At 42.8% G+C, this 13090-nt stretch overlaps 1 protein-coding gene across 2 annotated transcripts in view; it reads left to right on the top strand.

Moving 5' to 3' along the window:
- Positions 1-13090, top strand: part of fndc5a (fibronectin type III domain containing 5a) — a 44224-nt gene that overhangs the window by 18397 nt on the left and 12737 nt on the right. For both annotated transcript variants that reach the window (XR_015126391.1, XM_086274835.1), the window contains exons 2-3: positions 5377-5492; positions 8441-8639. Coding sequence is in view for 1 of the 2 variants with exons in the window: in XM_086274835.1 (XP_086130961.1) it covers positions 5377-5492; positions 8441-8639 (315 nt within the window). In the remaining variant the exon portion in view is untranslated. The remainder of the gene's footprint in view (positions 1-5376; positions 5493-8440; positions 8640-13090) is intronic.

Below are 13090 nucleotides of genomic sequence, written 5' to 3'. Positions count from 1 at the left end.
AATTAGATTTATGTCCCATTAGCCTCACTGACAGGGACCACTTCTCCTCATCCTTATTCACTGGTCCTTGTTACAAATATCAATAAACACCAAAAACGGAGAACAGAGAGGGACAGTGACACACTGCATTAGGTTGTTCACCTTAATATTCAGCAGCTTATTCTCTTATTTGCATAAACAAGAATGTAAACATCCCAAACATGTCACAAATTTAAAAATACTCCCTAATGGGACGCACGGTCGAAAATGCCCTTGTTTTCAGTTTCTGACATTTCTAATAGTTTCCACTTTATCCATTTCAGATAGCTGGACCAGATATGATGCATCATTTAGTTGGAGAATTTGTGATTTAATCTACACTCACTGGAAAATGTACAAGCTCCTTGCTTTTACCGAGTTAGACCTCTGTTTAAGTTCTTCCTGGCAGAGATTCAAGGTGCTGGAAACATTCCTCAGAGATTTTGGTCCGTGTTGATGTGATGGCATCACACCGTTGCTGCAGATTAGAGGGATGCACATCCATGATGACATCTGCTGTTCCACCACATCCCATATGTGCTCTACTGGACTGCGATCTGGTGACTATGGAGGCCATGCTCAAGTAACCGATTTGCTGGATTCTTCAACATCGTCATCCCGCTGGAAGCCGCCATAAGAACAAGGCTGGACTGGGACAAAAAATCGGCCCGGGCATTTTGACTAGAGACCGGCCCACCAGGATAAAGATTGAAAATGTGACGTCATTCAAGGGTAAAACCGCAAAGGATTCTGGGAACTTGTGGCAAGAGGTACTAGCGCACGCAGGCTTTCAATTGAAATCAGTTATACAAGCCGAAGGGTAAAGAGATTGGTTTTTTTCGGATTACGTCGTTGAAGAGAAATTTTTTAAGCCATGTTTCCGAAGTAAGAGCCGACGGATGGTCTGGATATACCAAATATAACGTCCCAGAACACTCCAGCTCACAGGTTAGTCTGCTCCAAGCATTCCCACAAAGGTCAGAGTTTTGTTGTAGTTAATACGTCATTTTTCTTAACATAATTGGTGATATAGGTTACAAGCAAGTCTGGCGCTGAACAGAAATTGTCGCGCTATGCTCCTTTGTTTATTGTGTTTATTGTGCATAAATAGTGAATTGTCCTGACACAATATTGCGTTTCACTTCTGTTATTACCATGGTACATTGACAAAAATATATACTTTTATTCACAGGATAAAACAGTTGTTTTGTATCACTAATTGCCCAGTACGATTACAGCATACAGTATTATTGTCACTGCTACATTTCTGTAATGAACCAGAAATTATTTCCACTACTAATTAATTACCGTTGAGCTCAAAGGTTATATTAATAAACGGTTAACGAATGTGTATTTATGAAGACGATTTGTGAGACTGGTAAACTTACCTTTGTTCGTACGATGGTCTTTCGTTCTACACGGTGCATTTCAAGGTCCTGTACCCATCCGTCAGTAAACTGTACCTGGGCTTGTTGCAGTGACCTGAAGTTACTAAACTTCATGAGTGTATGCACTCACTCCAAGAACTGTGTAATTATAAATCTGAGCGTGGTGAAAGTTGGGCAGCACGCTAACGTCTTTTGTCTCTCTGTGTGCTCGTAAGGGTCTGACCCTTTCACTGCTTTGATTTTTTCCTCGTATCTTTTCTTTGTCTTTTCGTCGAGTCTGTCTTTGTACGGACCGGCATTGTTCTCCTTTTGTTTTGTACATTCCTTTTTTGTGCGGCAAAGAAAAAACAAGAATTTATTGGAACCGGAGAATGAACGTTTTGCGGTGCTGCAAATGCTTGCATTTGATGCGGTACTTGGATTGTTTTGCCACGAGTTCCCGGCATGCAATGCGCGAAAATCACGTGATTGCTAAACAAGGGGGAGGGTGCATCCGGCCTCCTCGGCTGTAATTGGTCCAGCCCAGAGTCGATCATGACCAATTGGCCAATCCAACACCTTTCATTATATACACCCTTCCTAAAAAAATAAATAAAAAAATCCATCAGCCCATAGAAACAAAAAATCGCCAGCGGCCCACCGGGCAAATGCCCGGTATGCCCGATGGCCAGTCCAGCTATGCATAAGAAAATGGTATCCTGTGGTCATAAAGGGATTGACATGGTGGCATGTTTTAACAATGTTCGGTTGTTCGGAGGCTCAAAGTATGCCACAAGCAGCAGCCTGAACTGTTGATACAAGGCAGGAGGGATGCATGATACCATGTTGTGTATGCCGAATATTGACCCTACCATCTGAATGTCACCACAGAAGTCGAGACTGAACATTTTTCCAATCTTCTACTGTCCAATTTTGATGAGCCTCAGTTTCCTGTACTCAGATGACAGTACTGTGGTGCTTCAGGAAGTAGCTCTTCTGCCTGTGGGAATCCCAGCAGTTACTGAAACACTCGGACCAGACCGTCTGGTATCACCACAGCATGTTCAAAGTCACTTAAATCACTTGCTGCCATGTGATTGGGCGATTAAATTCGCAAGCAGTTATGGACAGGTTATGGTCCTGATGTGGACCAAAATAAAGAGTAAATGGTAAAACTTGGTTGTATAAGGCCTGTTTTTAGATCAACTAAAGATCTCAAGGAATATTAGATTCAGCAGTTCAAACCAGTTCATAAAGCCAGCAAACTAGAATAACAGTCAGGCACTAGATGCAGGTGTAATTATAAATCACAGAGTCATAACTGATTGTACTGACATGAATTCCAGTCAGTTATGGATCTGTGGTGCATACTGATCGTGACTTTAGGGCACAGTTGAACTATGACGGTACGAATGTGTGGCGTCTCTGTTTGAGGGGAAAGAAGAATAGAAGGAGACGTGATCATAAAACAAGAAAGTGAAGAAAAATCCATTTCAGGACAAATCGAATGATGATGTTATTTAATCTCTCGCCTTGATCTTCTGATCTGCACAAACGTTCATGTAATACAGCCACCACTGGGTATGTGCTTGTTCAGAACTCGTACAGTAATTACAGTCTCATTCAGCAGCAGGCGGTGGATGCACACACACACGCACACACACACGTACAGCTCACACTTAATTATATAACGAGACAAATTATTATTCTCAAATCTTGTAGCCCGTGACCCCAATTAAACTAGAAGTGTGTTTAGAGCATGAAATATGACACTTAGATGAAAACAAGACACACACACACACACACACACAGACACGTTAGCTGCAGTCACAGTTTGCTGATGGGTCCAACAAGCACACAGAAGTAAAAGATGACGCCATAAACCAATCCCTCCAGACCCCAGTCTTCCCACTCAGCAGCCATGTTGGTAGCAACACCTGACTGTAATTTTGAAGTGCTTGTTTAAAGAAATACAGTGTGAAAAAGTTTACAGGTAGATCTACGTTCCCACCCTCACTATGACCATCACCTTCAGTAACTTTGGTAACTGAATGTGACCGTAAAGAATGAAACTGAGAGTCCAAGCGGCAGAAATAAGGGCTGAAAACAAGTCGCTTGTTGCGCATTGCTTTGAAGCTGACGGCGTTTGTAGTCGAGGTTCCAGCTGCCTAGCTAACCTTCTCATATATTACTAATCTCCTCAGGTCACATCATCAGTATTCACTTCTCTCATTGGTCACGCCCAATTTGTTGCAGAATGTAATTCACGTTGTATCGTCTTGGTCACAACGTCGTTCCCAGTGTGGATGCAGCTTAAGACCTCAGTCCTGCAGACCAGCTGGTTTGTGAGTGGAAAAATTCCAGTCAGTATGCGAGTAGTTGCTAGAGGTTGCCGGGTGTTGCTAGATGTAATTGGTCACAAAGAGTCTGCTGCAGTATACAAAAACTCCATGTTAACTGCTTTGGTCACTAGCATGTACTTAGAATTGTGACCAATTTCATGCAAGCAACTTGCCAACAACCTCCAGCAACCAGTTGGCCAACAGTTGCCACCCAACTCGCCCACCAATTGGAGTTAGCCAAATGGTCGCAAACCTTTAAGCCTTTATGACTGCTGACTTAGACGTTGAGGATCTTTTGGCAGATAGGAGGTGCTAAGAGCCTCTACTCCTCCACATGAAAATGAGCCAGCTGAGGTGGTGCATTCATCCGACCTCCTGGACTGTCACAGGTGAGGTGTTACCAGCCAAACTCGGAACGAACTCCAGGGCAAACACAGTTTCTCTCTTTCATTAATGAACTTTGACCTGCTTGTCAGAGGATTAAGGTCTTAGCAGGTGAGGTTTACTGATGTTAGAAAATTTAATTAAGTAGAATTCATCTGGCATTAAAGTGTATGTAATGGAGATTTTTGCAGGTGAGGTCACTTATGTCAGAAGAATGTCTGTGAAGTTTGGGAGAGTTTGGACTAGATTTCTTTGAGGTATATCAGTTTCATGTTTCATGGCAAAACATCAAAATTCACCAAGCTGCCGAGGTCACGCCCTCTTATGAAAACTCACTGTTTTGAATGTGACCTAAGACCAACTCCTTCAGGCTTCCCTGAACAAATTTGAGGTTGCTGGCATCAAGCGTCTTGAAACTGTAGCCCAAAGTGTAAAACATGACATTTCCTGTTCTCAGTAGGTGGCGCTGTAACCACTGTCAAATATTGCAGTTGAAATGTGTTCGGGGGGTGTAGCTTTATCACGTGTGAGAAGTTTGGTACAGATCGGTCAATGTATGTGGGAATAAGAGCCAATTATAATTTCAAAGCGAATGATTGAAATTCGCTGTGGCGCCACAGAAACGCCCTTAGGTGAAAACTCTAAAGTTCCACTATTTAATATGGCTCAGATCTGTAGTCTAGACTGACCAAATATGGAGCTGATCCGATAAAATCTCTAGGAGGAGTTTGCAACAGTACAACGCCTGGAAATGGCAAAATCTATGCCAAAATGTTACGTTCAATTCAAAATGGTGGTGGTGAGTTGGCACATGGGTCCAATAGACTGTTTGGTATATCTTGGGATGTTACACATGTGTACAAAATTTCATACATTTACGTAAAAGCCCAAGCAGGGGCTCATTTTTCCCCACTTTGTACGGGGCGCTACTGAGCCATTTTGCTGTGCCCAGGTCTCAAACCAGTGAGACCAGTAAATTTTCACCAGGCTTGACGCATGTGCAAAACTTCATGAGTTTTCAAACATGTTAAAGCCCTCAAAAAGCCAATTCATTTGTCTGGATAATAACAAGAAGAACGGGAGCGATTACAATAGGGCATTCGCACTTTTAGTGCTCAGGCCTAATAATGGATTCAACTGAGCCATTTATTCACGCCACTGAATAAACTTCTGCCATTCTAGTCATTTCACAGAGCTGCTCCTTCGTACTTTAAAACATACAATAACCTTTTCTTCTCTCTCTGTCTTTATCTTTATCTCTGCAGATAGCTTGTCGCCTCCCGTCAATGTGACCATCAGAGAGGTAAAAGCAAACTCTGCTGTGGTGTCATGGGACATCCCCGAGGGAGACCCAGTCATTGGCTTTGCCATCACACAGCAGGTCGGTAACACTCTCTGTCCCCTCTATACCACTGTAACCATTAATGCTAATTACTGTGCTTATAAGCAGTAAAAAATACATATGGAAAAGCATTTAGCAGATTCAGGCAAGTTTTGGAGGGAATAAAATCATCCAAACCTTTTATTTATTGCAACTCATATTACAATTTTACAGCTAAAGATACAACTTTACTAGATACGCCTGTTCAACTCCTCATTAATGCAAAAATCTAAAGTTCAAACTGAGCAGCAGATGGAGTACAGCAGCAGAAGACTACACCGTCTGCCACTCCTGTCAGCCAAGTTCAGGATACTGAGGCTACATTTTACACCACATCACCAAAATTGGACAATAGAAGATTTCAAAAATGTTGCCTGGTCTGATGAGTCTCCTTTTCTGCTGTGACATTTGGGTGAAAGGGCCTGAATTTGGAGTAAAACAACATAAAAGTATGGCTCCATCCTGATTCGTATCAATGGTTCAGGCTCCTGGTGGTGTACCTAATAAAGTGTCCCCTGAGTGTACATGTAAATGTACTATAATGTAGGTACATTCATTAATGCATGTAAAAGATTTCTTGAAGAAACTCCCAAACTAATTCAATTAAGTTGTGGCTTGTCACAGGTTATTGTCTGCCACCTCCTTTCCTGTGTTGCTCCCTCACTCCAAGTCAGAATGCATTATGGGAATCATCAGAGGATACAGCATCCTGTCGGACAGCCTGTCCCCTCGCTGACAGACTATGACAGCTGTGTGACAGGAGAAAAGTCAACATGCAAGCTTAGACACACATCTCTCGCACAACCACGCATTTACGTGGGACAAGTTGCCATCTCGTGGTTGTACAAACACACATATGCACCCGTCCACAGGAGACTGGAGTGACATGTTTGATGGCAGCACTGGAAGCTGGGAAATGTGTGGTTTAAAGCTATAAATAAAAGTTAATAATAAGAAACAATAGCAGAGGACATTCAGCTGCTTTGCAGTTGTTATTGTTCAGGCTGTTCTCATTCACTGGTCATCAAATCCCGCCGTTTTGTCAAAGCTGCTGCAGTCACAGAGATGTATACAATATCAGATGCGGTGTTATTTTAAAGTATGACAAGTTTGAAGCATTCAAAAAGGGTGGCGGTGGTTTTAATCAGTACTGTACAACTTCATCCTCTATCATATAGCAAACTCATCCTCCAAGTCTTGGCAAGAAAGGTAAAAGCATATTCACTCTTTATTTTCTATAACACTAACATGAAATGCACCTGACAATTAAAACTTCAATTCAGAAGTCAAGCACAACTCAAGTGCTCCCAAAAGTCCTTATGGTTCTCCAACGTCTCCCTCCACACAGTTTTGTGTGGTTTTTCCAATGCTAACTGTGCTAGCTGTGGTCGTTGTGACTGTGATTTTAAAACTGTTCCAGGCATCTCTTAACCAGAAACCAAAACAGTTTGCATCCCATCTTAAATCAGCGTTTAACAATAAATGTCCAAAACACAGATGTTTAAATCCGGAGGTCAAACATAATGAGTAAGGATATCACTTCAGGCTGAAGACAGATCTGAGAAAAAACACAATTTAACAACTTAGAAATGTATTTAAATTTATTTTGTCTGTGTCCACAGGTAATGAATGATCCCCTGTCAAATTTGAATTGTGGTGTCCCTCAAGGCTCTCTCCTTGGCCCTCTTGTTTTATAAGCACACTTCCTCTCAGCGACTGTTTTGCCAACACTCTACTATCCAACAACACCAGCAGCGTTGGTAATCTACTTACCCACTTAACGGTGAAAACTAAACTCACCAAAGATAAATCTTAAAATTTACCACCTTGGCCCAAAATAAGCTTTTTTCATTCAGTCTGCTCCCAACCTGGGAGCTGTTTTTGAAACCGATCTCCGTTTCAGCCCCCCTGGTTTAGCGCAACAAGAACAATTTCCAGAATTAGATCATTCTTGTCAGCTGCTGAGTTGCATTTATTTCACCCGCCTTGATTGAGGCTAAATGGACAGATACTTTACTTGGCTTTTATTTGAGCACCGAATGCGCTTTCTTACAACAAGCCTCGTTCAAGTGTGTTATTTTGTGCCTAGCTTTCACACGTACTCTCATGGATGCATTTGGATTTACAGATGCTCAGAAGCAGACTACAGTAGCCGGGGATTGCACCACCAACCTCGAGATTAGTAGACGATCCGCTCCTGAGTCATACCAGTCATCATAACTAAAGCATTTCCTTTGGGATTAATAAAGTTGTCTGATACTGATCCTGATTGTGATAAAAGGAGATAATACCTTTTATAACAGCATCAGTCAGAGCTCACATCACCGGCTCAAGCTGATCCAGAACTCTGCTGCGTGAATTTTAACTGGCACCATGAACACATCACTCCAGTTCTGGCAAATTTACACTGGCTGCCTGTTAAATGCCAAATTGATTTTAAAATCTTACTAATCACTTTTAAAGCACTAAATGGCCTTGCTCCAGAGTACATTAAAGATTTATTTACTTCTTATGTGCCTGGGTGTTAAATTGGTGAATGGTTATTCCAGCATCTTGGCTAGTAATCAAAGAGCTCCCGAGCGGCGGGACCACTGAGATCAGAGTAGCCACGTCTTGATTGTTTTGTTTTTTTTAAGTATTCTCGGGAGGGGGGGGATTGATGTGCATATGTTTAATTTGTGTGAAAAACTTTGTAATTTTGAGAAAAGTGCTTTAAGAGTAAGTTTTTTGTAATTATAATTACCAACAAGACAGGAAAGACTGATACAGAGGATGGAAAAGTAACAAAGTCGGGAGGTCAAAGGAGGTGACCAGGAATTATAAAACTGTACACGGAAATAAAAAATGAACAGGCAAACCCAGAGCCACGGTCATTAAGTTTAATTTTAGTGAAATAAAGTGTGAGTGTGAACGCCGGTTGCATGTGTCTCTCTGTCACCCTCCAACAGAAGAAAGACGTGCGCATGCTGCGATTCATCCAGGAAGTCAACACCACCACGCGATCCTGTGCATTATGGGACTTGGAGGAAGAGACAGACTACATTGTGCATGTCCAGTCCATCTCCATGTCTGGGACGAGCCCACTGAGCGAACCGCTGCGCTTCCGGACGCCGAAGGAGGCCGAGACTCAGGCCTCTAAGAGTGAAGGTGAAGCGTGACAGCGCCACGCATGCATACGCATCCACACAAATACACTCCTTCACCCAACACGTCCACACTTAAAAGAAAAAAAAACCCTGAATCTGTCGGTTTTCCAGACATGACTGCAGCGGGGACTTGGCCTTTTGGCAGCATTGTGACTGATTTTGTCCAAAGACCAATAAAAATCAATAGAAACACAAACCATGAAATGAAATTTCACAAGAAAGTGCTCTTGAAGCTTGCCCCCTCTAACCACAACTCGGGAGTAGAAGAGCTGAGAGGGATGCATACTTCACTGTGTATCGACTTGCCTTCGTGGCCTCACCCAGCACACGCTCTGCACAACTGCACTGTAAACCAAAATGAGGAAAGGCATTTATCAGACGCAGGGAGGAAGCAGTGGGAGCTGTGAGGGGTGGGGAATCGATGCGCTTTTGGCTGAGGCGCTTCTCCAACTATTCTTCCTCTCATTTACACTCATGTCTCATGTGAGCTGCAGCTTCACTCCGATACTTCGCAAAATGTTGAGCCAGAAAGAGTCTGAACTTCTGTTCTGGTGTTGAGCGGGCTGGCAGAGGCATGTAGAACACAAAAACAATCATTGCAGAGCGGTGAGGCGATGCTCTCGCCACCGCCGAGGCCTAATTAGCACGGGATGTGTTGTCTGTGTGTTATTTGTGTAGCTGAGAAGAATTTACAGAAATCAATAACAGCACAGATAAACGTGTGCGCTTTCATAGCAGCCTGTTCTCTTTCTGTCCGTGCACGTGCTCGTTTCTTTGAGGTTTCAGGACGCAGTAGCGGTTTTTGATACGGGCGACCGCCCGTGTCGCCCGGGGCGGCATCGTGGTGAGGGCGGCATCACGGACATCGGCAAAAAAAAATTAATTGCTCGTACTCATGCTGCCCCGACATCAGCCAGCGCATATTGGGAATGGCACAGGCACTGATCGGTTTTCTATCGCCCATTTGCTGGGAGTAAGGGCGCCCTCCGTTTGTGAGGTGCGCCTGCTGGAGAGGGCGGGGCGGCGGGGGATTCTCTGACCGGCTGGAGCAGCGTCTAATAACCAACTCGCAAAATAAAACAAAATAAAAACAAAACAACAAACACGAAAACACCAGACATCATGATACAGACTTATAATTTGCACCAATGTTTTTTCGAAATTCTGTACGCGAAAAGTGAGCGCGAGAGCCCTCAGTGCGCCTGCTCGCTGCTGAAGTCAAAGTAAACTTTATTACAGTCCAGTATATAGAGAGACAAGACGATGATGCTCCAGTTACAACAGTGCAAGTAAACAAACAATAAATATAAGAAGAGTAAGAAAATAAATATACACTTTAGGACTAGGGGTAAAGGGATCAATAACAATTTAAAATTTATATTTTATGATGATTTAATGTCTCACACACAACCCGTGGAAAGGGGTTCATAATGATGTAAATCCAAGCCCATTATGTATTCATGATTTGAATCCTGGGTTGTGTGAAATCCCAGAAATACACGCCAGAGGAAGTGTTTGCCCGGGGCGCCAAACAGGCTAGGACCGCCACTGTCAGGACGTATCTTCTCTCCTGCTGTTTTCAAAACCCTCAAAGGCAGAACAATGACTTCAAAATAAACACAAGTGCTTCGTATCCACAAGTGCACACTCTGAGTTTCACCAGGGGCAGAAAAATGTATTAAATTATAACTAAAAATAAAGCTCGTCAAATTCTGTCAGTCCATAGCTTTTGTTGACACAGCTGCTTTTAATCCATAAACCACAAAAGCTATTAAAGAACTTGAATCACCAGTATCAATCCAGTATATATAATTTAGGTCATTTTGATTTGTTTATACAAGCTTAATGATCTAAATTATTTAGAATAGGGAAGAAACTTGATTTGGGCGACCCTTAACGTAACGTGGTGGTTGGTGTCCGACAGGCGGGTCTGAGTGTTTCAGAAACTGCTGCTGTGCTGGGATTTTCCCAGACAACCATCTCTAGGGTTTACAGAGAAACATCCCAAGGTAAAATATCTAGAGAACAGCAGTTCTGTGGACAACAGAAAACTGGGAATGTTGCCTGGTTTGATATGTCATTTCCGGATCAAAGGTTAGCATAAACAACATGAAAGCATGGATTCATCTTGCCTTGTAGCAACAGTTTAGGCTTCTGGCACACTTTGGCCCTCTGAGTACCAACCGAGCATTGTCTAAAACACCACACCCTATCAGAGTGTTGTTGCTGACCATGTTAATTCCAATCACAGTGTATCCAGCCAGCAAACTGGTAAGTTACATATGGCCTCCACAGTCACCAGATCTCAGTCCAACAGCAGACCTTTGTGATGTGCTAGAATGTGAGATTTGCATCATGGTGCAGCTGACAAATCTCCAACAAGTATTTGAGGCTGTCTGTGAGGAACGTTTTCCTCACCTTTTGAATCTGTGCCATGAAGAATTAAGGCAGTTCCAAAGGCAACAGGAGGTCAGTCCAACCTCCTGATCTGGATGAATCAGTGACATCTAACTTGAAAACGGGTGATAACAAGTGGACTTGCTTTACAATTGTTTTCCTACATGCAGCTGAAAAGCTTGCAAAAAGCATTTTAATTTTAAATGAGGACAAAAAGTGACCCAACTTAACCTCAGGATAGAGAAAGAGCTCCTGTCTTTAAGCCGAGTTAACTTTCTCCTGGTATTTCCTTCACATTAACTTTTGTTGTTGCTCAGACTAATCAGGCGTGATGTAATTAGTAAGCTTTGGAAATAGGTGGATGTGGTTAGATTTTTACACAGAACACAGATAGATGAATCTTTGTATTCGCCGTACAGACAAGAGAATATTAGTAGTGTTCTCGTGTGACTTTCAGTAAGAGAGCAAATTATTTCCCAAAAGGTCAAGAAGCACGGGTCATGTCTGTGTTTCAGAGGGCGACCCCCCGCTTTCTTAAATGAGTCGGGTGCAGGAAGTCTGCCTCATCCAAAAATCTGCAGGTTTTGCACAAACACACACACAGAGCCCCTAATTTGCTGAAAAATGTTGCTTCACACATTTGAAACTATCACAAAGCAAATATCCACAGAGAGCACGTCTGTGATTCATCATCCTTCACTTCTACTCAACAACAGCTTCACGGTTTAGCGCGACGACACACATCCGTCTCTGTCTCATTTGCGCTGCTTGCTCAAGGATGTCTGTTTAATTAGCGTAGCTGTGTTGAAACAATAAAAGCTTTGATGGCAGATGAGAAGGTGTTCTTCAGTCAACATTTTGTAATTTATTAGAAAATCGCGTGGATAGGATTTGGGATCTAGTATCTAGTATGAAGGGTAATTTTAGTTTAGAGAGATCTTCTTAAATCCACCCAGATATGTTTGGCTTTTATGATTAAACACTTTGTCTTTCTCTAACAAGACAAATGGTCGTCATTTACCACTACATCATTTTTCGCTCATAATCCTGCCAATTTCCCTTCAGAAAAAATGGCTAAGCTGTGAGTCCAGACAGTGGGACGAGAGCTGTTCGCTTATTGAGAATGACTGACGGACAAAATGTGCCATGGAGAGAGAGAAGGAGTTTGTCTTTCACTGCAGATAAGTGCACAGGGTACAGAGTGTGGAGGGAGAGCGTCTCAGTGCTTCTCTTAGTCCTTTGTCTCTGTATGACAGGCGAATGTCCCGAGAAGCAGAGAGAGGCTTTCACCATCCTCGCTCAGCTGCTCAGCCCTTCTGTTCTGCAGTATCACGTTGATCTCAGTGGAAAGAGCAAAGGATGAGCCTGAAATGCTGGATTATTCCGCATTTCTTCTCGTTTCCTCTTTCACAATGGGTTTAAGCTTCGGGAGATCAAAGGAAGTAAGAGAGAGATGAAGGGAGAGGGGGGGAACTGAACAACCTGTGCACAAAACAGCAGGAAGAGAGGAGGGGAAACAGAGAGTGGCTGACGCAGCCACGGCAATACAGGAGAGAGAAATCCTGAAAATTAAATTCTGCTGTCAGAAACACACTGTGTGTGTGTGCGTGTGTGTGTAGGCTTGTTTACATATCTTTGTGAGGACCAAAAATTAAAATGTTACTATACTTGTGGGGACCAGCAGTCACTTGTGAGGACAAAAGAGCCTGTCCCCACGAGTTTGAAGGCATTTTTGAGGGTTAGGGTATGGGCCTAGGGTAAGCATTATGTCAATTAGATGTCCTCACTAAGACATCAAAATGAGAATGTGTGTGTGTGGGGGGCACAGATGTACCTGTGTAACCTCTCAAGGAAATTTACAGACTCGCAAACATGGAGAATAAAAAGTTCTGGTGAAAAGGTTCATCGTCTCCTCAGATCTAATAAAGGTAGAAACTTCTCTCTCATCTGTCCTAAAAGTCTGGCTTGTTCTTTTATGAGGATCCATCTTGAGTGAAACATTTTCTTTATCTCCATCTCGTGTTTGGATACTGCACAGCGGGAACCTGACAGAGA

The sequence above is a fragment of the Aulonocara sp. 'chitande type north' Nkhata Bay genome, linkage group LG19, assembly GCF_057382095.1.
Source record: "Aulonocara sp. 'chitande type north' Nkhata Bay isolate Kocher_YH1m ecotype deep benthic linkage group LG19, A_spYH_male_GT1.1, whole genome shotgun sequence".
Lineage (NCBI taxonomy): Eukaryota > Metazoa > Chordata > Actinopteri > Cichliformes > Cichlidae > Aulonocara > Aulonocara sp. 'chitande type north' Nkhata Bay.
The sequence above is the reverse complement of the archived record's forward strand: the minus strand, read 5'-3'. Positions and strand labels throughout refer to the sequence as shown.